This window comes from Eleginops maclovinus, chromosome 21 (genome assembly GCF_036324505.1).
Source record: "Eleginops maclovinus isolate JMC-PN-2008 ecotype Puerto Natales chromosome 21, JC_Emac_rtc_rv5, whole genome shotgun sequence".
NCBI lineage: Eukaryota > Metazoa > Chordata > Actinopteri > Perciformes > Eleginopidae > Eleginops > Eleginops maclovinus.
Window position 1 is genome coordinate 16,156,988 of NC_086369.1, and position 23,591 is coordinate 16,180,578.

At 44.8% G+C, this 23,591-nt stretch overlaps 3 protein-coding genes and 5 non-coding genes across 8 annotated transcripts; 7 read left to right on the forward strand and 1 right to left on the reverse strand.

Annotated features, from left to right (window-relative positions):
• Positions 1-230: 230 nt before the first annotated feature.
• rdh10a (retinol dehydrogenase 10a) lies at positions 231-10,717 on the reverse strand. Its single transcript, XM_063874079.1, has 6 exons — positions 10,214-10,717; positions 9,337-9,572; positions 3,454-3,552; positions 2,279-2,424; positions 1,560-1,691; positions 231-1,477 (listed from the first exon to the last, which is right to left on the reverse strand). The coding sequence occupies exons 1-6, from the start codon at positions 10,512-10,514 to the stop codon at positions 1,354-1,356; spliced, it is 1,038 nt and encodes a 345-aa protein (XP_063730149.1). The 5' UTR covers positions 10,515-10,717; the 3' UTR covers positions 231-1,353.
• A 2,254-nt stretch (positions 10,718-12,971) lies between these two features.
• rpl7 (ribosomal protein L7) lies at positions 12,972-17,071 on the forward strand. The gene is made up of 7 exons (XM_063912757.1): positions 12,972-13,036; positions 13,516-13,615; positions 14,478-14,644; positions 15,020-15,157; positions 15,719-15,828; positions 16,392-16,607; positions 17,025-17,071. Exons 1-6 carry the CDS (start codon positions 13,023-13,025, stop codon positions 16,598-16,600), a joined length of 738 nt encoding a protein of 245 aa, XP_063768827.1. The 5' UTR covers positions 12,972-13,022; the 3' UTR covers positions 16,601-16,607; positions 17,025-17,071.
• LOC134858191 (small nucleolar SNORD12/SNORD106) lies at positions 14,310-14,399 on the forward strand. Its single transcript, XR_010164932.1, has one exon. It is a non-coding gene; the product is annotated as a small nucleolar SNORD12/SNORD106 (small nucleolar RNA).
• Positions 14,859-14,948, forward strand: LOC134858199 (small nucleolar SNORD12/SNORD106). The gene has a single exon (XR_010164940.1). It is a non-coding gene; the product is annotated as a small nucleolar SNORD12/SNORD106 (small nucleolar RNA).
• LOC134858196 (small nucleolar SNORD12/SNORD106) lies at positions 15,218-15,309 on the forward strand. Its single transcript, XR_010164937.1, has one exon. It is a non-coding gene; the product is annotated as a small nucleolar SNORD12/SNORD106 (small nucleolar RNA).
• On the forward strand, positions 16,017-16,106 carry LOC134858198 (small nucleolar SNORD12/SNORD106). The gene has a single exon (XR_010164939.1). It is a non-coding gene; the product is annotated as a small nucleolar SNORD12/SNORD106 (small nucleolar RNA).
• LOC134858197 (small nucleolar SNORD12/SNORD106) lies at positions 16,653-16,744 on the forward strand. Its single transcript, XR_010164938.1, has one exon. It is a non-coding gene; the product is annotated as a small nucleolar SNORD12/SNORD106 (small nucleolar RNA).
• A 714-nt stretch (positions 17,072-17,785) lies between the features above and the next one.
• Positions 17,786-22,431, forward strand: si:ch211-171b20.3 (uncharacterized). Its single transcript, XM_063873869.1, has 7 exons — positions 17,786-18,095; positions 18,542-18,587; positions 19,072-19,154; positions 19,540-19,660; positions 20,404-20,511; positions 20,609-20,664; positions 21,440-22,431. Exons 1-7 carry the CDS (start codon positions 17,906-17,908, stop codon positions 21,577-21,579), a joined length of 744 nt encoding a protein of 247 aa, XP_063729939.1. The 5' UTR covers positions 17,786-17,905; the 3' UTR covers positions 21,580-22,431.
• The last annotated feature ends 1,160 nt before the right edge of the window (positions 22,432-23,591 follow it).

Below are 23,591 nucleotides of genomic sequence, written 5' to 3' on the forward strand. Positions count from 1 at the left end.
AGTTTTTATTTTGAGATCACATGCTTCTCTGTATATTTACTTACAATGCTTTAGCCAACACCCATATCTAACGGCTGCCTGAGTCACCCACAAAGAGGGAGGACGCTGATCCCGAAACCAGTCACCAAGCGGGACAGGTTTCACTTGAGTTCAGAAGCAGATCCTCTTTCTGTTTCCAGCTCCAAAGAGTGACGTAGGAACGGCATTTCTGTCAAGAACGACACACCATGTAATAATCTAAATCACTTTTATTAATTTAAGTTAGGTAGAGACACTAAACATTGGAACCACATGTGCTCGGATTTGGAGCGGTCTTCAGAAAATTACAAAAGAAAAAAAAGGCTTATGTCATACTGTCAAAAAAACAAATTAAGAGGTAGAGAATTTAGGCTCATCGCTGTGACGGGGTGGGGGGATGAGGCCTACTGGAATGTCGTTGAAATTCGAGAACTCTCGTCGTCCCAAAGGTATATAAAATATTCATACATCAAATATGGAGGAGACAGTCACCTCGGGGCACGCACAACATTTAGACATTTAACGGGACACGTGGAGTTAGAGTGTTACTGGGACAGCCAAGGGTTGCTTTTTTTTTGAACAAATAATAATATTGGTAACAGATAAATTTACAATATAAACACCACAGATATTGAAAATAAAAAGACACATTTATTTCCTCCCCAAAGCAGTACAGTGAGTGCATGCTGGTTCAACATGTTTCTCAGAGGCCCAGAATATAAAAAAGGAGATTTAATTCAGCCACGGTCTGGCCTTTACACGGGACGTCTCTATCTTTAATCAGCTGCAAACCAATGTCCTGAAAGAGCCTCGGTGTGTGTGTCTGTGTGTGTGTGTGTGTGTGTGTGGGGGGGGGCTTTGAAATGCTGAACCGTCCTGCACACAGAGCGCCGGCAGTGTGGAGAACAATCTGAATTACAGTGCATGTCTACAAAAATAAAATAAGAGTGAAAAACACGTTTTACTGTCTGTACAGTAACATACTGTATACCTCCACAACGACACTACATAAGGCTGGTGACTACATTACGTAAATAGTTAATTATAGGATAGCTTTTCTGTATGATTTCAAAAACTAGTGACACAGTATATAGATGTTGGTTTCTTTAAACTTACAAAAAAGACAAAACAAAGTCAAATAGATCCTTTGTGTAGTACACAGCTTTCTTTGTTCCAGAGGAACGATATGGTAAACCTTTGCATCTGCTCCATGCAAGTGCACCAGTCTAATCAGTCTCTCCTCCTTTCCCCATCTTCATCCTCAGTGGTTGTTTCCTCATGCTTGCAGGTTTATGTGCCTCTGTTCGTGTGACAAACAGCGTCCCCCCCCCCTCCCTAGATCCCGTTCTTCGCCTCGTTGTTGTTCATGGCCTCCTTCCTCTGAGCCAGGAACGGGTACATACACTTGTCGGCGCCCAGGAACCGGTACATGCAGACGATGGCCTCGAAGGGGAGGATGCTGCAGAGACAGGTCAGAGGTCAGGTCAGTGACTGTATGGAGCAGGTAGCGGGGGGGTGTTACAGTGTCAGAGGAGGCTCACCTTTTCATGAAGTTCACCATATAGACGATGCGAGGCGTGCAGATCATGGGCTGGTCGGTGAGGATGGCCCTCATGGACTGCTTCACACAGAACTCAGGCTTCAGGGGGGGGAGGAAGGGCTCGATCTCCTTCCTGTGGGGGGGACAATATGTTACAGGCTCAAAAAGTCAGGGAACTCAACCTGTAATGTGTCTGTTGTTCTGGTGCTGCATGCCCAGACCCTTTTTCCTTTTAGTCCTTATAACTGGGACAGGGAGGTTTGCTGCTCAGTCTGTTAGTTTGTCAGCAGGATTGTGGAAAAACTGCACGATTGTCTTGGAACTTGAGAGAGGATGTATATTGCCTTGGTGAATGTCTGCACCTTCTATGTGCACTTAATTACTGTAAAGCTGACAAAGATTTAATTGAAAATGATTCAGAAACTGGAGTGGAAAAGGCTTTCATCCTTGAATGTAGTAAACCTGTTAAAAAAGGCTGTGAGGCACAGTGAAGCCACCTGCTGACTGTAACCATTAAACAAAGTGGGGACTATTACAGCGGGGGGGGGGGGGGGGCTAGGTGCACCTGTTGGTAAAGTATCTCCTGGGAATGTTTTAAGGGACTGTATAAAATCTGTGCTGCTTTGAACTCTAAACAAGGTGTTTGCAAGGCGATTACAGATGGCTGGACCCAGACCCAGAGAGCTTCAGTTAAAGTGAGACGTGTGTGAGGAGGCTGACCTTATCCGGCAGCCTTTGAACATTCCCGTGTCCACCAGGTAAGGGCACACCAGCGTCATGTTGATGCCCTCCTTCTCCGAGGCCTTTATCTCGTGGCTCAGCGACTCGTGGAACCCGATGGCACCAAACTTACTGGCGCAGTAGTCCTGAGGGAGGAAAGAGAACAGGTCAGGCCTGTCGGACGGCACCCAGGGACCAGGCAGAACACTATCAGACGTGCCCCCGGGCTCTCTGTGCCGTTAATGATACAGCGAGCTACAGTTTCATTAGCATTCTTCCCCGCTGCATCAGCAGACTGCTGGGCTTGGCGGGAAGGGTTTGATGTGGTCCGCCCTGGACATGATTTGTTTTCTAAGGAAAACACAGATGCATGTCGATAAAGAGATTTGACCGTGCCCACATGACAGGCGAGGCTTCAGTTCCCTGAAATTAATGTCTGCCGAGTCATTTCCAGGAAGCGTAACGGCTGCAGAAAAACGTCCAATCCCTTTGAAGGCTTCATCGTTCTAGAGGAACGGCCGGACGAACGTGCAGCTATACAAACAAACAGTCCCTGCAGGCCATCTGGAAACGACACCAGTCTCACACTGAAGTCTCCAAATAAGAACCACAGTTTACTGCGCTTATGGAGATGAATGACTCCACTTAATATTTTAATATGCATTACAATAACAAGCAGGAATCTGTGCTGGGGGGGCACTGTAGGAAGGGGAGCACTATCCGCCCGGCGCTGCTGTGAGCTGAATACTGAGTGAGCGGCGCTGTTCACAAAGCCGTGATGAAGATGTCTCGCTGCCTCGGGGAGCTGTCAGCTCGTTCTGGCCCCGGGGCCAGAGCCCAATAGGGGCCCCACACCCCCCACTGCTGCAGATAGAAATCTATAAGAGGCTCCCCAATGCTCATCTGTGTCCCTTAATTTAACGGGTGGGGGGACAACTAGAGAAAGGGGGCCTGACCTCGCTCTGCAGAAAAGCTCTGGTTTTGGATGGTGGGAACGCTGGTGTGTGTGTGTGTGTGTGTGTGTGTGTGTGTGTGTGTGTGTGTGTGTGTGTGTGTGTGTGTGTGTGTGTGTGTGTGTGTGTGTGTGTGTGTGTGTGTGTGTGTGTGTGTGTGTGTGTGTGTGTGTGTGTGTGTGTGTGTGTGTGTGTGTGTGTGTGTGTGTGTGTGATACTAACCTCCACTCCAGCTGTGCTGAATAAACCCAGGGAGCTGGCAACCGTTACAATGTGGCCGTGATTCAGCTCCAGCATCTTGGGGAGGAACGCCTTGGTGGTCTGCGGGACGGACAGAAGGGAGAGGAAGGTTAGTTCGCTTGTGCAGTTTGTCTGTGCCAAAGCCCTTTGATCCTCTCTTATTCCCCCTCGTATTCCCCCTCTTCTCCATGGTGATGCACAGAGACGCGTCTGAATGAGAATTCATAATATGTACCAAAAAATGATCCAGAGCCCTGGAGGTGCAGCGGGGCTGGAAAAGTTTCATCGCGATATGATTTTATTTTCTGGGTTTTTGTGTTTTGGTACAATACTGCCACAACTCAAGGCAATCAACGTAACTCAGTTAGGTTTATATCAACACAACTGCCATCTGATTTGACAACTGGAATAACAAATCTGTAGGAAGGAGATGCAGGAGGCAACACACTTTCTCTGGGAATTACAAATTACAATTACAGTTCATTGGATCCTTGTGTTGATTGATAGAGCCTCATAAATGCGCCCTTGTTTTCATGTACATTTTCCCAGTTAGACACTTCTTTTTCCCATTGTTTTAACTCCACATGAATGCAGCACAATTGCCCTTTCTATTAGAGGTTAAAACTCAGGTGTTTATCGGCCCTGTAATTCAGATTCTCCCAAATTAACCACGTTCTCACTTGGCTAATTCTGCACTATTCTACAAATGTAATTATAATTGGGCAATTGTTTTTCTGTAATCCTGCAGACAAACCGAAACACAACCTGCTGGCCGATGTAAAGGTTGAAAGCTTTGCTCCTTTGTGCTAGGTGTGAGTTGGATGTTGAAGGCAGTCGGAGGGTTTTCCCCTCTGCAGGTATCCACTGAACAAACATGTGGTGTGTGTGCTGGCTGCGGTACACTCTGTTCTTTTCCCACACAGATCTGGTGCCCACCGCAGAGCCCGGCTCTAAAGACTTGGTGACAACGCCGATCACAGGCCTCCGTTCACTCAACAACAATACAACCCCTGGTCTCCCAGCACAGCCCCTGGTCTCCCAGCACAGCCCCTGGTCTCCCAGCACAGCCCCTGGTCTCCCAGCACAGCCTCAGAGATGAGAGATGAAAGAGTTCCAGCCATGTGAGAGGTGAGAGGAGCCGCCCCGCCGAGCAGATCCAGAGACTTATCGCTTGATTAACTCACAGATCCATTCCTCATTCTGCCCGTCTGCTGACTTTGGACTCAGCATGAGCCAATCAGCAGGTGTGACATGTGATGGCAACGACAGGAACTGACCAATCACTCTCCCCGCAGGAGGTCCACAAACAAACAGCAGGCCTTTTGTTGCTTGCACTGCCACATCTATTCAGGTCAGATGTGCGCTGCCATAGTGATGAACAATGACCGCAGCCTGCAACACCCTCTGTAAATGTCACTGAGGACGGCTCTGATCACACACACAGCAGATATGAAACATGGGAAGAGGCAGGAAGCTGGAAACTGCTTTGTCTGCATGAAAATGTGGCTTTAAGCTCTAAAATTCTACCAATATGCATGTGGGCTTTTTTTACACTTCACTTTGGGTTCTGGAGAATTGTGGTGAACATTTGTTATTACCTCTGACAGTTTTACTCCCCGTTTCCAATAATTGTGTGGTCATATAACCGTTTCATTGGTGTGCAGGCCCAGCCAGAGAAATGATTCAGTAAACATTTGGAGGGGAGCGTGGTACCAGGTAGTACAGCCATGAAACCCCTGGCAGGGGAGGAACAGCCTCATTAAAACTGCAACCAGAGATTAACTGCATAGGAGCGACTCACTCCTCGTCTCTGCATCTGTAGAGCGCCGGGTACGTCAGATCTACGCAGGGAAAGTGAGCAGGATGACTTCACTGCGAGCTACAGTATAACTGATCTGACTCGGCTCCAAACATCTGTACTTTTTCAGGACATACATTTAGTAAAACTCAACTCATGAAATTATGGGGCCCAGAGAGAGGAGAACCCGAGGCCCGGGCAGACGCCAGAATGGCAGTGCATGATGCGTGCAAATGAAGCATTAAGTTCAGATATGCCCGTACCTGACTGCAGCCAAAGTTTCCCACTCCCACAGAACCTCTCAGCGCGGGGAGTGACTCGCTCTGGCACCGCGCTGCACGGCCAGAGCCAGCAGTCGAGAATACAAACCGGACCATTCTGCTGATTGGGCTAAAAATAACTGGGAGAGATGGAGGGAAGGCTGATGGTGCACCGCTCGCTCCCACCCTCCTGTGATGTCCCGCTTCTCATGGCAGCTCTGGCATGTGGGTATGACCCCCGCTGACCTCTCAGACACAAAATGTGTGAAGGCAACCAGGCGCTCGTGTCTTACATCAGAGCGGCCGTAATTGGGTCTCAACGCTCCCTTGTTCCGCTAAATTACCCGCTGACACAGCCGGGCCTCCTTGGCCTATGTGGGGGTGCTTTTGCCCGCTGCACCCCCTAATTGGTGCGTGCCCCCAGGAGCATTTAAGCCACACAAAGCTTCTTGCAGCTGGGGTGTCAGGCTGCATTAGTGCTAGCGCCTGACCAACAGGAATATGAACAAAATATTGGCCTTTGCGTTGCACCAGATGGCCGTTTAATTGGGCTGACTTCTCCCCGGACGAGAGGGAGAAAACGCCTGAGCTCGTCTGATCCGACAACACATCCAGGAATTTGAGTGGGTTGCATTTACAGGTCAGTAGGGAGGATGGATGCAGACTGGTCCTACAGTGGACTAAACCTCAGACCACTGTTTACCTGAAGAGCAACCGCAGCAACAGACCAGAGAGGAGGAAGTGTCAATGCACCCGAAAACTGAAGTAATGCAACCACTGGTTCCCACTGAGCTCCTGTACGTTTAGGGCTTCAACCAACAATTGTTTTCCAACATAAATCAATCACCTGGGCTATAAAACTTCTAAAGAATAGTGACAAACGTTCACCCCAGATGCTCAAAGTCTAAGATACCTCTTTAAAGTCTTATTGGTCTTCACTTTAATATGATAGAAAACTAAGAACAAAGGAAATCTCTTCGTTTGAAGGCTAAGACCTTCACATAAACTAAGTGTTTTTATAGTTTTTCTCAGATTTTAATGTAATTTTTTTAAGATATGTTCTTTAAATGACAGCTCTGACGTGTGAATGTAGTAGAGATTCAAATGCCAACTTTTAAAAAGATTTCCAAGTCTAAGTGGATTATTGTCTTCTCTTTTATCCCGTCCCTGAGATGTGAACAGGTACAGGAGAAACCCCACATGTCCCCGCTGTACCGAGGGCTACAGGTGCATCGAGCTGAGGGGGGGGCATATAAAACCAGTCAAGTAGGACCCTTCTGCCTGGCTGCCTCCTTTCTCCGGCTACAGCAGGAATGCGGCCCGCAGAACTTGGCTCCTGTCGTCTGGCATCTTGTCAAGCTGATCCGCAGACAAGAAAGCAATTGTCAGATAAAGTGGGTCAGCAGCAGCTTACCATTACCCTCTCGCCTCACTGTGGATGGGAAGCCACTGCCTTCCTTCCTCTTTTCTTTCCCTCTGCTCTTTTCCCGCCATGTCACTGTCGAGCGCTCGCCGCTCTCATGTAACCGAGCGAGGGAGGGAGGGAGGACTTCCACACCGCTGCCGCTCATTGTGCACAAACCACCTGTTGGGTAACCAGCTCAAGATGCACGGGAGGCTATCCTTTCATGTCATTCCCCTACACACACACACACACACACACACACACACACACACACACACACACACACACACACACACACACACACACACACACACACACACACACACACACACACACACACACACACACACACACACACACACACACACACACACACACACACACACACACACACACACACACACACACACACACACACACACACACACACACACACACACACACACACACACACACACACACACACACACACACACACACACACACACACACACACACACACACACACACACACCCCTAGGGGGAACAAAACCAGCTGGACTAATCAAAACATCATCAAACTAATTAAATGTTATGACCCCGTCTCATTAAAACCTTAAAGAAGAGAGGGGCTGAATCGTCGGTGTGTCTGTCTGTCTGTCTGTCTGTCACTGCCATGCAGCTGCACCCACTGCCTCCAGAAATCATGTTGGGAGGAGTCAGAGGGGGCTGAAGAAGTGTGGGGTCTCTAATCACACTTCTATCTTCTACACTGTCCAACACACTCCATCTTCTGATGTTGCTCGTTTAGCCCTTGAGAAACTGGGTGGGAAAGTAATAGAATTGGCTGTAAGGAAAGCGGAGAAGTTCTGGTTCAAGGTTCAAGGTTTTATTGGTCATATGCACAGCATATACAATGTATATGTTGGCAATGAACATTTTATATCCCATGCTCCCCCAACAACTCAACATACATGGTGCAAATAAGATAAATAAAATAGTGCAAAAGAGGAGCTCGAGACACGGCAGCCATCCTCGGCGCCATCTTGGGTTGACATCGCCGCGCTGAATAAGAAAAGACCTCTTCAATGACGCTGATGCATGAAAAGTAACTGACAAAAAGACAAAGGAAGCATAAGGACTCTTTGAATGAATCCCAACGTTTGCCTTCTTTATGATATCCTTCATTGTCAACGTGCACCTAAATAAACACTTCAAACTTTGTACGACTTGGCTCTAAACTGGGGGTATTAGTTGAGTCATAAACCACAATTAAGCCCTTTAAAAGAGAATTTAAATCAAAGGTTTGTGTAGCGTGCCACCTGAAAGCACTGTGTTTGTGTAAGGGAGGAAAGTGGACAGGTCCCTGTTAGTCTAAGCTCCATTCATCCAGCTTGTGTCTTTAATGAACCACATCCTCTATTCTGCCTGTCGCCATTCATTAAGTCCTCCTTTCATCTGCCACCCCCCCCCCCCCCACCCCCGACCCCTTAAAGAAACCACGCTCTCCACAGAATATGGGGGAACACAAACAGATCCCATTAGAAAAAAAAATCCCAAACCTGCAACCCATCCGGTGGATCCTGACTCCCAGTGGGGGCTGTGAAAGAACGCGCAGATAGCCAGCGGAGAGGCGCATGAATGGCTGAATGGAGCATCCATTAAAGAGGAGGAAATAAACAACCTGCCTGACTGACAACACAGGAGAATTTCACACTCAATTAGGGAGCTTCAAATCACAGACTTAGACGAACATCATCTGCTTCATGAGACTCAGTAACGTGTAACAAAAACAAAGATGGTCAACACAGGCACAGTTACTCCACAGCACCAAGAAACCAATGAGTGTCCAATCAAGTGAGGAGCTTAAATGCTAAGCAATCAATTCCCATCAGAGAGACAGCTCTTCTGAATGGATTTCTGATTGCCAGTCTTCCCACACCCTTAAAGAAAGCACCGATAGCTCTAACACCGCAGCACATGCTTATCTAAAGTGCAACACATTCACTCCATCAGGTCCACATAGCCTCTCAAGATAAGTATTCACACTGAACAAGAGCCAGAGAGCCGAACCTGATACACAACAAATCACTGCCTGCCTGCTGCCAACAAAATGTGGCTGACAGATCCATCCCACGCACACAGCCTCCATCACACAGGTTAGAGCTCCGTGGGGAAAAAAGAGGAGAAGGAAGGGCTGACATACCACGGGGATCTGTGTCTGCACGATGCCAGACTTTATAAAAAGACAGACTCATGACTTTCCTGTGGCTGAGATTGAAGCATGTAAAGGAACGCTTCACTGTCTCAATACTGAAACCCCTTTGAGTTTTATGAATGGAGACAGATGTGTGGCATCACATTTGCTCATGATGTGAGCCCCCCCCCTTTTCAGATAAGTGTGCATGCTTGATCTCACTCACCCAGAAGTGTGCATGGCAGTTGACCACCATGGTGCGCTCAATCAGCTCGTCGGGGCACTCCAGGAGGTGGTGTCCGGAGACCACGCCAGCGTTGTTGATCAGTATGTCCACGTTGCCCACCTCGCGACGCACCTTCTCAGCTGTGGCATACACATTCTCACGCTTCCCCACGTCACACACATAGGTGTAGACCTGCGGCTGGAAAGGGGGGACCTCCTCGACCCCTCCAACAGGTCCTGCAGGGGGGAAAGAGGTGAAGAAAGTGGATGAAAGTGATTCAACAGACTGTTTTTGTGACTGACTTTTTTTTAAAGTACATGGGTTTAACATTGAAAAGGGTTGGGGATTTGTTAGTGTGCACATGATTGAATTTTACAGGGATTAGGAAGTCACTTTACAGGAATTTTGGGCAATAAAAAGGTTATCTTAACAGGTTTTTTTTAGCCTTAACAGTCTGTGTGTGTGTGTGTGTGTGTGTGTGTGTGTGTGTGTGTGTGTGTGTGTGTGTGTGTGTGTGTGTGTGTGTGTGTGTGTGTGTGTGTGTGTGTGTGTGTGGTGTACATAAATACTTCCACTACGCTCCTTGAAATAGGACTTTCCACACTGCACAAGCCAAGCAGAAATTGACCTAGTTTCTCTGAACATATTTGAGTTTTAGTCACTTTTCAGGAATTTGGGGGAATAAAAAGGTCATCTTGTAGTATTTCTGTAGCCTCAACACACTGGAATGTTGCTCACACTGTCAGATTTTTACACAACTACTATCCTTAAATATGATTTTCCACCCTGCATGTGCCGTAGACAAGTCGCCCTACAGTTTCTCTGAACATACTTTCAAAACGTACATCCTAATTTCTGCAAAAGCGTCCACACTTACCGTCTTTGGTGATGGGAGTGTCCAGCTCGTGGTAAATCTGCCTCACCATCTCGGCTGTTTCCTCATTACTCTGGCTGTTAATGTCCCATAGCACCAGGATGGCTCTTCTCCGGGCAAACTCTTTGGCGAAGAGCCGGCCGAGGCCACTTCCAGCCCCGGTGATTACGCACACCTGTCCGGCCACACTCTTCTCCTTGGGTCGCACCACCCATTTACAGCCGGCTGTTACAAAAGCCCAGAGCACCTTGAGAATCACCACCAAGAACTCGAACGCGATAATGATCATCTTGGTCGGAAGCATCCAATTAAGCAGCAGAAAACGAAGGGTCCTTCTCTAAACCGGAGTGCAGCAGCAGATGGGGGCTTCAGAAGTTGCAGCGCAGGTAGGAAACGGCTGCACAAAGTATGGAGTGAGAGAGAGTTGAGATGCAGTCCAGTTGCATTGAGTTACGAACCACGATCCTCCCACTTCCTCTGCTGCTCCTCATCTCATCCTCGCCCGCATCTCCCCTGCTATTTATTCAGTCCTCCCATCACCGTGCACCCAATGGGAGGGAGACTCAGTCACAATGAAGCTCCATACATTATACTGAGAGGTGATGTAACCCAGCAGATTTTACCTAACACTAATCTAATGCGTGCCCCCCCCCCCCCCCCCCCCCCCTCAATGATACATCCCAGAGGAAGATTAGAGAGTAAGCCACTGCTGCTTTTATAATTATCTGTTGACTTTTATTATAAAACGAAGTTATTAAGTCTGTAATAATAATAATAAAGTCTTAAATATGGTTTTAAACGAACATTTCAAAAGCTTTTTTTAATCTTGTTTTTGGATTAGTTTTATGACCCGAATTTGGATTTTAAGAACATGTTATTATTCTCATACCGAGTTTCTCCAGCGGGACAGAAATGCAGGCCACATCACAGTCCAGGTCAATGTCCGTCCTTTAATAGAACAAGCAAAACCATGGTTGTTTTTAAAGAATAACCCCACTTTTGGTCATTTTAGCCCCTTTTGTCCACGCATTACTCCGCTTAGAGAAGTCCAACACGTATAAAAGCAATTTGCTGACATTGATCCATTGCGATCTGCTCACTGCGGAAGGTGAAAGTAGATCGGTAACAGGCTACGTAACCAGACACACGTAAAAGAAAGGCTGGACAATAACCCATGTGTTCCTGTGTGGAGAAGCCTGCTGCATGTATGTGTTTCTATTCCCCAAACTAAGATAATATGAATATTATTTAAAACAACAGCCGGTGCCCTATATGGACATTACATAAGGTGCTTTATTGTGAAAATGTGTTTTATGTCCCTCTTTGTGTAACGTTTTGCAGCAGGCAGCCTTTGAGATGTTTGGTGGGAGTGTCTTAGGGGGAGGGGGTCCCAATTTATTACACTAATGTGAATCATTACAGCAAAAACGTAGCCTAGTACACAATTTAGCAAATGATGCATATTTATGGTTAAGAGCAATTAATTGTTAGTTGTGTGTTGTAATATACTCTAGCTCTGTAGTCTAAAAGCTTATACAATGTGCTTGCAAGATATTGGATCGTATATATTTATATATGTGCAGAAGATAAAAGATCTATGACTACTGTAGAAGTATTCGTCGCAGAACTGTACTTTGTAATCAAATTAAGTGTGCATCTTTAACTAATGCATTGTTCTTCGTGTCTTATGTATCCTTTAACTTCAATGTACAACATGGCATTTCTTTGCATAAGCTTTCTATGCATCACACTGCGAGCTGAAGCAGACGATCGGAGGTTTTAGGAGATCCAGGATCAGTGAATGAAACTTCCCCAGAGACGCGCTGTGAGCCTCGGCTCTGCAAAGTGAAGCGAGGGCTCCCTCTGCCGGCCAGAGTAGCTCAGCAGTCACCTGTGGCATGCACACTGGAGAGGTTAGTTTTGAAGTACTTTGCAAATTAAACACATGTACACGAGACCGTACATTTCGGGACCGGTTAACAGAACACTATGTCAACTTGGTGCCACATTTTTAATCATGTGACAAAATAAAAACGGTAACATCCTTCTGGTTTTGAAACCCAAAAATTAGACTAATCTTTAGTGGTAGAAGAATCGGAGGATAAGAAGAAGAATCGGAGGATAACTCTCTTCATTAGTCACATACATGCACACAGCAGAGCACACACAGTGACATTTATCCTCTGCATTTAACCCATTTAATTGTTATTTTACTATAGGATATTTCTTTAATGATGAGAAAATAATTGGAATGTATAATTTATAAACTTGTTTTTATAAACTGCAGCATAGGTTGAAACGTCCTTTAAAGTACAGATTAATCATTTCTGTTTCCAGTAGTAATAGTAGTAAAATGGTCTTTTGTGATTCATGTCCTTTGTACGAAATATACCTTCTGTTTATTGATTCTATTTTAATTGTATTATGTTTATACTTTTTCAAAAATATTTGAGTACCTGAACACATTGCTGCTGTGATAAAAATAATGTCGTTTAATTAATTATTATTAAATAAAGAAGTTATTTCCCTAAAATGTGTTTTTAATGGTGCAAAAATCATTTTAATGTATGACTTAAAAGCTAAACTAAGGAGAGCTTTCTGTTTCTCTATCTGTTCAAATGTATATGCCCCTCAACCCATAAGAATGGTCAAATTAATTATTTAAGAATTAGATGAGTTTAAATTATCCATAAATAAAGAACTGTGCGATATAAATATATGAGTCAGGCAGCTGGAAGGACAGCCCGCCGGGGTCCTCAATCCTTTAACGCGGACATGCGCAGAAGATTTTTCCTCTTTCTCGGTGGACGCAATGGCGGACGCAGAGTGAGTGTCTTCCGCCGTGTTACAATCTACCCGAATCCTCTCTTAAATGGACCATCCTTAGACATTTTACACGTTATATAGATTGTTTAGTTTGCGGACAACATATTCCGTGTATTATTGTTTGTGATCGTGGGATTTTATTAGTGTTAATATGACTTACATTAAGTCTTGTGTGCAGCGGTAGTAATCCAACATGGCTGGGTGTGAAGAATCAGAAAGAAGCTCGTTTTTGTGCTAAAATGGAGAACAAAGTAAAGACTTAACTGCTGGAATAAGTTGTAGACTTAAATGCTGTTATGTTTTCATATCACATCGGCTAGCTTCAGGGAGCCGGTAAATACTGACATGTTAGCATGCTAGCAGCTAGTGGTGGTACATGCATGCTGTTATTTCGTAGCAGTTTATCTTTGTTTGAGGCTACATGATTTTTTTGAAGATGTTTCAAGCTCTGTCCTGAAGTGTTACCTCTCCTTTGACAGCAAAAAAGTTCAGGCGGTCCCTGAGAGCCTTTTGAAAAGGCGAAAGGCCTTCGCTACCATGAAGGCCATGCGCATCAAGAAGATGCTGGCTGAGAAGAAGGTAAGATGCATGCTGGTTTATTACTGTTTGTCCTGCTAAAAGAGCTAATGTGAGCATTGAGTCTCTCTGAGGAAGTTATTATGAGTTTTGTGTGTATATAGGAGTCCTCAGTGGCAAGTAGACTAATTACCCTTACGTTTTAGCTCCTATTCTCATGTGTTCATTATTGTAATATGGTGCACGTGTCTGTCCACTTTAAAATCTATAAAGCTCCACCAGGTGAACGTCTGCTCAGAGGTGTAGTTCAACACCTTTGAATGAGCATGGCTTAGCATAACAATCTTAAGGCTCATTGACTAGGTGTATCTGCATATGTCCTCTTTAATGCACTGATGAGTTGGACAATGTCTAACTAACATGTCTTAATGAAAACAAATAATCCTATCCCAGATTCAATTGGTCGTTTTGAAGTTCCCACCTGTACTGCTTAACGGTTGGCACAGCCTTCCTTCAAACACCTTTCTAAGCCGTTTACATCTCGTGTTCATGTTGAAAGCGTGAATTCATTGAGCTGCTGTGGCGAGAGCAGAATTTGCTTTTGTAACTGAGAAGTATTTCTGAGTCACTTCTAATATGTTAAAAGGTATGCTTTCCCTGAGCTCCTTAGTTTCATTTAAGCCACTGGCAGTATGAAATGATGATCTACAAAAGCAGAATCACTACTTTTTAAATTGTTAGATTAGGTTTAGTGCTACATGTGGTTAATGATGCACAATTTTTTCCCCGTCTTATCGACCATGGTGAGAAAAACTGAGAACTAAGCCAGTTTGTCTGAAACCACTTACACTTGAGCTGCTAAAAATGTATCATGTATGATGTGTAGCTGAACAGTGCACTGACAGAGCATGTTTTGTGTTCTCAGGCCCGCAAAGTGACCAGGAAACTGATCTACAAGAGGGCCGAGAAGTACCACAAGGAGTACAGGACCATGTACAGGCGTGAAGTCCGTCTGGGTCGCACTGCTCGCAAAGTGGGAAACTTCTACGTGCCAGCTGAGCCTAAACTCGCCTTTGTCATGAGGATCAGAGGGTGAGTACTGTCCTTGTAAAATATCTTGTCAGTTACAATTACATGGATTACTAGATGTCTTACAACACATGAAGCTCAAGCTGTCGACTGACTGGCTATAATTGCCATTCCCATCTTTGAAAATGTATTTTGGTAAAAAAAACTACTGAAACCACTAAGGTACAGCGTGAAGGCCTTCTCTAAATGTAGTAATCCATGTAAGTGTGCTGTCTGCGTTGTGTTTAGTGATGACCACTCTTTCCCCGACTTATCGACTATGCTGATACAGCTTTGTATATTAAGCCAATTTGTCTGAAACCACAACCCATCCCATAGTACAGAATGCATCTTCATGCTAAGCTATAAGCTAATCAACATGATCTGTTTGTTTTCCAGTATCAACGGGGTCAGCCCCAAGGTCCGCAAGGTTCTGCAGCTGATGCGTCTGCGCCAGATCTTCAACGGTGTCTTCGTCAGACTGAACAAAGCCTCCATCAACATGCTGAGGATCGCTGAGCCCTACATCGCCTGGGGGTGAGGAAACGTCTCCCGATATTCGCTCTGTTGTAGTGGCTTTAAATGCTGTATCGATGGAATGTGGTTAGTGATGCACAATCTTTTTTCCCCATCTTATCGACCATGGTGAATACCGACTGAAACTAAGCCAGTTTGTCTGAAACCACATTCCAAGATAGTAATATGCACTAAGTATCTGTTCTTTGGGAAGAAGTAAGTTCCTGAGGTTCTTGATTTGGTTTAAAGGAATAAGATGGCTTGCTGTTTGAAGTATTCTCTGTAGTTTGAACCCAAACTATTACTTCAGATTCCTGTGTTGCAACTAATGCATTGTCATAGCTGGTCAGAGACACCATGTACCAGGAAAATGAGCCAAACTATCTCTGCAGTTTCTCCTTAGCTGTCGTTGATTCAGAGAGCTGCTCTTATACTGAAGATTCTTTTTCCAAGTTGAAAACATCCTATGTATTTTTAAAGGTCAACTCCTTTTTGGAGTATATATTTGTATTGTAGGAAATCCTCTCACTGTCAACATTACTCTGATTTGATTGAGCTCATAACAACCGTTGTTCCCCTCAGATACCCCAACCTGAAGTCTGTGCGTGAGCTCATCTACAAACGTGGTCATGGCAGAATGAGGAAACAGCGCATCGCCCTCACAGACAACGCTCTGGTGGAGAAGGCTCTCGGTATGCAAAGCTGTGTCTCTTTAAAATACAAGGCACATTTTATGAGGTCAATATTTTGTGATGGAATAATAATTAGGAACCTGAGGCTTTCTGAGCTTTTATATTTCATTAGCAGAGTATTACGCCTTTTTGCTTCTGCAGGAACAGGGTCCTTTATGTAATGGTTGTGAAATGAAGGTTTGATGCTACATGTGGTTAATGATGCACAATTTTTTCCCCGTCTTATCGACCATGGTGAGAAAAACTGAGAACTAAGCCAGTTTGTCTGAAACCACAGGCCAGTCTAAGAGTATTTTTATAACGTACTCAAGAAACTAGTACTTATAACTTTTAGAATGTTTGGAGAGTCATTAACTTGGATAAGTACTTGGTAGAAGTTGGAAATGTTAGGAAACTATTTTGATGAGAAGTCCAAATTGTCCAGGATATCGCCCCTGTCTCAATTAACACTGGACTTATCAACCATTTCCTCCACGGATTTCTCGTGTTGTGTGATCCCTTATGTGACTCATTTGAAGTGGTCTCAACTGTTCAACTAAATCACGTTGCTTTTTGATCTCCAGGCAAATATGGCATCATCTGTGTCGAGGATCTGATCCATGAGATTTACACAGTTGGCAAGAACTTCAAGCCCGCCAACAACTTCCTGTGGCCCTTCAAACTGTCGTCTCCCCGCGGCGGCATGAATAAGAAGACCACTCACTTTGTGGAGGGAGGAGACGCTGGCAACAGGGAGGACCAGATCAACAGAATGATCCGGAGGATGAACTAAGCTCATGGTGAGTGGCAGGAAGTTGAAGGTCTGCAGAGGGTAGCGGCCTGTAGCGGTGGTTAATGATGCACAATCTTTTTTCCCCATCTTATCGACTGTGGTGAAAACCAGCTGAAATTAAGCCAATATGTCTGAAACCACATCCGACTATCCGTGTTAAAATCCTCTGCTGCATATTCCTTAGTCTGCAGGGAAGAAGTGATGAGTGCAGAAATAGAGCCAATTGGGCATTAAATATTCATGTTTTGTTCAAATGTGACTTTTTCTATGGTGTCCGTGATTAAACTAGCAGTGTGAGAAGTGTCTGCATAACATCTGAGTAGTTTTGATATAGCATACAATTTTGAACATGCCTTTGAAGTCAACTTGCATCCTGTCACAAACCAGTGGTTCTTGATCCTAATGGTCTCTTTTTGTCTTTCAGGTTTTCAAAGGACTCAAAATGTACAATAAAAAATCTTGGAGAGAAAATGGTTGTTTGTCGTTAATGTGCAGTTTGATTCAGAACGGTGTCCTTTCATGCTTATGATCTGGGAAATAGCACAGATGTGTTTCCCCCCCTGAGCTTTAATCAGATTGTTATTTTAGAAGTGATGTTTGATTCGGTCCAATGTTGACCTAAAATGACTTCACTGTTAACACATCGGTCTGGATGAATGGTTCATAAAGGTCTATCCATTACAAAAGTGTAAGACTCCAGTGTGGACTTTTAGATACAAATTCTAAAGGGTAAAGCACAGGAAAGGCATGCTAGGTGGTTAACGGTAACAAAGTAGTAATACTTTGGTACTTGTATTTCTATTGCTGTGTTTACTTGGTTCAGAATACTTGATCCTGGGGAAATTCAGTTGTATTTTTCAACTATAATGAAATAAAGGATGAACACGGTAAGAGTGCACTTGAAGAGAAACTCAAATGTATTAAAGACACTGCATAAACAACTCCTTTCCAATACACATTTGGCTGAACAGAAGGTGTAAGTAAATATTCCCCATACAAACTTACAGTACACCTCTGCATAATGCAGTATATTACATGATCTGAATGTTCCACCACTGGATTACAAACGTGTACATGAGATAAGGACCTGTTTAGTGAGTGTTAATGCATTGGGGTCAGCTGTTCGAACCGTGTTTTGATTTAAGGGAGCAGCGCCGGTAACGGGCTTTCCTGCAGCCTGTTGCCATGGTGACGCAGTGACTCGGTTACAGCTAGCATCGCAGCTCGGGATGCTAAGCTCGTGCAAACGCTCCTTTTAAAAATGCCCCCCAGGTGTGTTCATCCATAACCGGGTTATACCAGGTGATGCACGGCCGCCGCAGCATGATGACCTTCCAGGTAAACGCGTCGCTGCCCACCGCTAAGGCTCTGACGTCGGACCGGGGGTCGAGTTGCAGCCACCCCGGCCCTGAGGCTCCAAGTCCGGCATACAGGAGCTCCGGGAGGGGGGGAGACAACATCAGGCGGAAACTGCCCCTCATCCAGCCGCTGAGCAGTGAGTAACCCTGCTGGTTCTGCTGGTTCTGTCCATGCTGCTTAATGTGACATCAGGGGTGCAAAGTAACGAAGTACATTTACTCAAGTACAATTCTCTCCATAGTATTTCAGTGGCGTGGTACTGTGTACTTATACTCCACTACAGTTAGAGGTAAATGGTGTACTTTTAAATCCAGCAGCTACCCTGCAGTACACATTCAAACTAGCTGCACCTTTACCAGCTCTGAGAACACTTTAGTGATCAATCATTATAAAACATATCAGAGATATTATTCTGAAATGGACCAATCAGACAATGACTACTTTCACTGTCGTATTAATACAAAATAAATCCACACCCATTATTAAACATTGAGTACTTCTACCCTGTAGTACTTCTACTTTACTTAATACCTGAGTACTTCTTCCACTCTGTGTGACATTACTCTGCACACCTGGTTGCAGGGGCCCGGGACTGGAACACCTGGAGTGGGGGCTTCATGGTGGGAGGGTGAGCATCTACCCTTACAGTCTATCATTTACCACAGCACCTTGTTTCCTGAGGGAAAATCATTTGACTGATAACAGTAATTATACTTACAGGGTTGTATTTCCTGCAGTACAGTGTGTCATCCTGCCCATAGTGCTCTAACATGCACTTGCTGTTTGAAATGTACTTGTCCTCAGACAACATACAGTTGTAGAAAAGGCCCAGCAGACACACCTCCTAATATTGGATTTCAAGACTCTATTTATTTAGAATTCAGTGTAGTTTATCAATAGCTTCTCTGTCAGGTGACATAACTTAAATCCCTTTCAGAAATTAAAAGGAGTCTGTACCCAAACCCCCTTTGGTACATGTCTATTTTAAACTTGGCCCTGCAACCTTTATTATATTCATGTGTTTATGTGTGTTAAACTTGACAGAGAGACACAACTACTGTACCGTGTATTTCTCCATGTGTGCTGATATTTTATTCCTCGTCCCCCTCCAGGTCCCCTCACTCAGCCAGAGAGGACAGACTGCAGTCAGGGGACAATGACATCACCGGGAGACACTTCCTGTTCGAAAAACAATGTAGGATTTTCAGAATAAGAGTCATTATTACAAGTGGGAGTATATGGATTTTAATTACACAGTAAGAGTTTGAGGCGGTTCCCTGGTCAGCCACTAGGTGGAGGTGTTATCATATGATGTGTTTTCAGTGCCGGCCTGTGGTGCATTCATACTGAACAGCATTTATGAAAGCAAGGTATTTGTCAATTTAGAAATCCTTAATTGGTCCCACAGCGGGGACATGTACTAAGGGACGGCACTATCACATTAATACTGTAATATTATTGCACACTTTCACACTCTGTATTGGTCGTCTACATAAAGTACAATCCCTTTTTGTTTGAAATGATCCCTTTGTCTGTCAACCAGATGTGAGTTCTGGCTGTCTAAATGATGTTGTGTTCAGGTGTGAGGCCGGAGAGGACCAGGACAGTGATTCCCCCGCTGCAGAGACCTGGATCCCTGCATCCCTTCAGCCTCTCCAATGAGCTTTCCCAGAGCCGGGGGGGGCGGCCCTTCACCCTGGGGTAACCTCTGGATTACTGTAGCCTCACACAGTATCTCTGCAGACAGCTGCACACATCGCAGTAATTACACCGAGTCTCATGAACGATAGGAATATGTACCGAGGAAAAAGCAGACCCATTAATATTTTGACAGGCATAATTTGTCTGTCACAATCTGAGGATCTCCAGCTGTAATGTTTAATATGCTGTTAACCAGCACGCTTGATTATAGCTAAATCATGATTAGTTTGCACAATGAGGAGATCATTATCATTACTATTAATCCTCGGTTTGTGGGAACAGTTGAGTGTGATGTCACCAGCCCTTCACGTTCACATAGAGAGAACAAACACCGTGTCCTTTAAAGGGAAGTTAGTCTTTGGGGGTAATCTTTGTTACGTAATCCTTTATACCTCATACTGTCCTGTCCATTTATGCTGCACAACAAAAACAGTGGTGTATTCCGGTTCTGCATTTACTTAAATTTGCATCTTTACCAGATATATTGTGCATATTTTCAGGTGTTTTCTTATAGTTTATATATACTCTATACTATTGTTTATTTTGCACATGATTTACTTAATTTCTTTCTTTATTTTCCCCTCTATTCTAAATGTATGCGTCTGCATTTTCGTCTTTAATTTCTCTACTATGTTTACATCATTCTCCAAAACATCAAAGTAGATCCGTAGTATTTGAACATTCATATATGAGTGAATGTATCTGTTTCCACTTTGAATAACGTCTTCTCCTCTGTCCTGCAGCTACGCCCCGAGGTACGACCTGAACTCTCCTCCTGCCATCGTCTTCCCCTCCTCTCTGATCCTCAGCGGCAGAAACTCCTTCTCAGTGGAGAGCTGCAAACTCAGCAGGTAATTGTGCCCTTATAAACTCAAACAGATCAAAACTAATCCAGGTTTCTCTCACGTGTTTCTCACACCTAAAGCCTCCTCTGCCCTCCCTCTGCAGGCCCAAGGTGAACTACCCGACCTACAGCCTCCTGCACAGTAAAGACAATCAAAAGAGTGAGTTGCTTTATCATGTTCATGCCTTTATTGTGAAGCTGTGTGTGTGTGTAGCGAGGGGAATCCAAGCTGCTCAGGTGTTTATTGTGTTGAGTAATTGGCAGTATCATGGATCCCACAGCTCCTTATCTCCTCCATGGTCCCTTATTCTCGTGGTTCATAATATTTTCCATGCCGGTGCAGGAGGCTTTACGTTGTTGGGTTATCTGTAGCCTCCTTGTGAACATGATATCTCACAAACACTTGCATGGAATGTCTTTAGGTTTGGTATTACCATCCATTAGGATTAATTCATTATATTTTGGTATTCAAAGGTCGCTGCTACTTCATAACAACGACTTGAGATATGGCTCTCACATTCATAGGCCAATTGCTGGTGATGAAGATGACTTTTGGACATGTATTGATGTTTCTATTTTGTTCTTTATTATGTCCTGGTATATCTCAGGAATGTCTAGTTAGGCTCAAGGATAAACTGAATAGTGGGGATTAAACCATAAACCCTATTTATTCATAGCTCAATAACTTATTGACAGGTGGAAACCAACGTTTAACAGGATAACATAATGAATGTTGACATTTTGGACAGACATGGATGTAAAACTACTACATGATGGTTGGCAAGGCAGTAATTCTACTTATTCCTAATCAATTTACTAATTCAATCAATCTGTAGGTACCTAAATAACCGATGCAGATAAAACCCTGCCCCTCCAAAGCATGAACACTTTATCTGTTGTATTATAGATCCTAACACTTCTTCTTCTCCACGCAGGTCCGTCCTACCAGGAGCCGGTGCTCGGAGCCTCTCGCTCGTTCCTCCACAGGATCTCCGAGCTGTCCTCCCTGGAGGGGGAGACGGTGAGGCAGGAGAAGCTCAAGAAGATGAGGAAACCTAAGAAACCTCCGTCCTGACAATCACTTTCTCCCGAGTCACGCTGGTCGAGGATCAAAACCCTGGAGTCTGTGCCAACGACGTCTGAACTAAATAAAACTCGACAGGCGCCGTGTTCCTTCCAGTGGCTCTTCGTGACTGCCTGTGTGTCCTCGCTGGTTTTAGTGTTCTGCCTCACATGGCTGGTTGTCACATTTTGGGGTTCCTGACCTCAGCTTAGTTGAATGACATGTACTGTAGTAACTGCAGCATTCACTAAAACAACCAGTGCTGAGGATGGATATTTGATATTCTGGCAGTAGTTTCCCTCAACATCTGCATGAAAAGGTGTTTATTAATGACTGTTATGTCACATTTCTCACGGTATCATCAATATGTTACAGATGCTGTCAGTGGATCTCGTTACAACAGTGTTTCAAACATCCCGTTCTAGTAAGTGAAATATCTATGTACATATTTTATAGTTTAGCAAAACCCTTTCTGTGCCTTGTTAAACGTCTTCCTTCAATTAAATACATTTATTTTGTTATTGGTACTTCTTTTTCTCTTTTATGATTCAGTTAATGACCAGCGAAGTCATTTAAATGCCTAGAAGATTGCAATGAAACATAATCTGAATTCCTTATCTACAAAACAGATACCAAGCTGTGCCCCCAGATCCCAGAATGCGGTGCTTTCCCACATTATTCATTGTCTTTTTGCCGTATGTAGGGCCGGCTGTCTGACTACTCTTGTTCATTGTGTTGCACAAAGACAACAGTCATAACCTTTTCTTATTCTGTCCAAATAAGGCATAATGCAGCATGTCGAAAAAACGAGTAAAAAAATAGACATGCTGTATGAAGCCTTATTGGGACAGAAGAGACCGCTCCCTACCCCTCCGCAGTATTCAGTGGTTCTTCAGCATTTTGCCCGTGATATGCTGTTTTGAATAAATGGTTTAAAAAACCTAAATGGTTAGTATGTCGTTGTTTTCATGTTTTGGTAAAAAAGTAAACATGACATATTATCCCTTTTTACCAAAAAATGGTAATTTCGTTTTTTTGCTCCATTTTTCCGGAACAACATATCAAGTCCAGAGAATGCTCAAAATTGACTGAGATTACCGCGAAGGGGTAGGGAACGGTGTATTCTGTCCAAACATGGCATAATACAGCATGTCGAAAAAATCAGTGTCTGTCCCCAGCCAGTGTGAGGAGCACACTGCTGAGGATTAATACCCGCAAGGCTGCGGGACCTGACAACATTCCTGGTTGAGAGCTGAGGGACTGCGCAGAGGAGCTCACGGATGTCCTCACAGACATCTTTAACACCTCCTGGAGCCAGGCTGTTGTTCCCACGTGCTTCAAGGAAACCACCATCATTCCTGTGCCGAAGAAGTCATCTCCAGCCTGCTTCAACGACTACCGCCCCGTCGCACCGACCTCGACCATCATGAAGTGCTTCGAAAGACTGGTCATGAAGCAGATCAAATCCACTCTTCCTCCCTCCCTGGACCCGTTTCAGTTTGCCTACCGAGCTAAATGGTCCACCGAGGATGCAATCACCTCCGCTCTACACCCAGCCCTCACACACCTGGACACTAAGAACCCCTACGTCAGAACGACTTCCTCAGAGAGAGACTACAAGCTGTCCGGGTCAACACACTAACACTGAGCACGGGGGCCCCCCAAGGCTGTTTGCTCAGCCCCCTTCTCTTCACCCTGCTGACCCATGACTGCAAACCCAGCTCCAGCTCCAACCACATCGTGAAGTTCGCTGACGACACCACCGTGGTGGGTCTCATCAGCCACAACGATGAGACTAACTACAGGAAGGAAGTGAAGCAGCTGGCCCGTTGGTGCCAAGATAACAACCTCTTCCTGAATGTGGGGAAAACAAAGGAGATTGTTGTTGACTTCAGGAGAACCCACTCCCAACCCCCCCTCCCTCTGACCATCAATGGTGCTGCTGTGGAGCAGGTGAGCAGCACCAAATTCCTGGGTGTGACCATCACAGACGACCTCACCTGGAACATCAACACCACTGCACT

Coding starts and splice junctions, on each gene's coding strand:
- rpl7 (XM_063912757.1), top strand. Junction 14,645..15,019: donor TTTGTCATGAGGATCAGAGG/GTGAGTACTGTC, acceptor TTTGTTTTCCAG/TATCAACGGGGTCAGCCCCA. Junction 15,158..15,718: donor GAGCCCTACATCGCCTGGGG/GTGAGGAAACGT, acceptor TGTTCCCCTCAG/ATACCCCAACCTGAAGTCTG.
- rdh10a (XM_063874079.1), bottom strand. CDS start 10,514: ATGCTTCCGACCAAGATGATCATTATCGCGTTCGAGTTCTTGGTGGTG. Junction 3,553..9,336: donor ACTGCCATGCACACTTCTGG/GTGAGTGAGATC, acceptor TCCGTCCCGCAG/ACCACCAAGGCGTTCCTCCC. Junction 1,692..2,278: donor TTCAAAGGCTGCCGGATAAG/GTCAGCCTCCTC, acceptor TCCCCCCCACAG/GAAGGAGATCGAGCCCTTCC.
- si:ch211-171b20.3 (XM_063873869.1), top strand. CDS start 17,906: ATGCACGGCCGCCGCAGCATGATGACCTTCCAGGTAAACGCGTCGCTG. Junction 19,661..20,403: donor GGGCGGCCCTTCACCCTGGG/GTAACCTCTGGA, acceptor TCTGTCCTGCAG/CTACGCCCCGAGGTACGACC. Junction 20,512..20,608: donor GAGAGCTGCAAACTCAGCAG/GTAATTGTGCCC, acceptor CTCCCTCTGCAG/GCCCAAGGTGAACTACCCGA.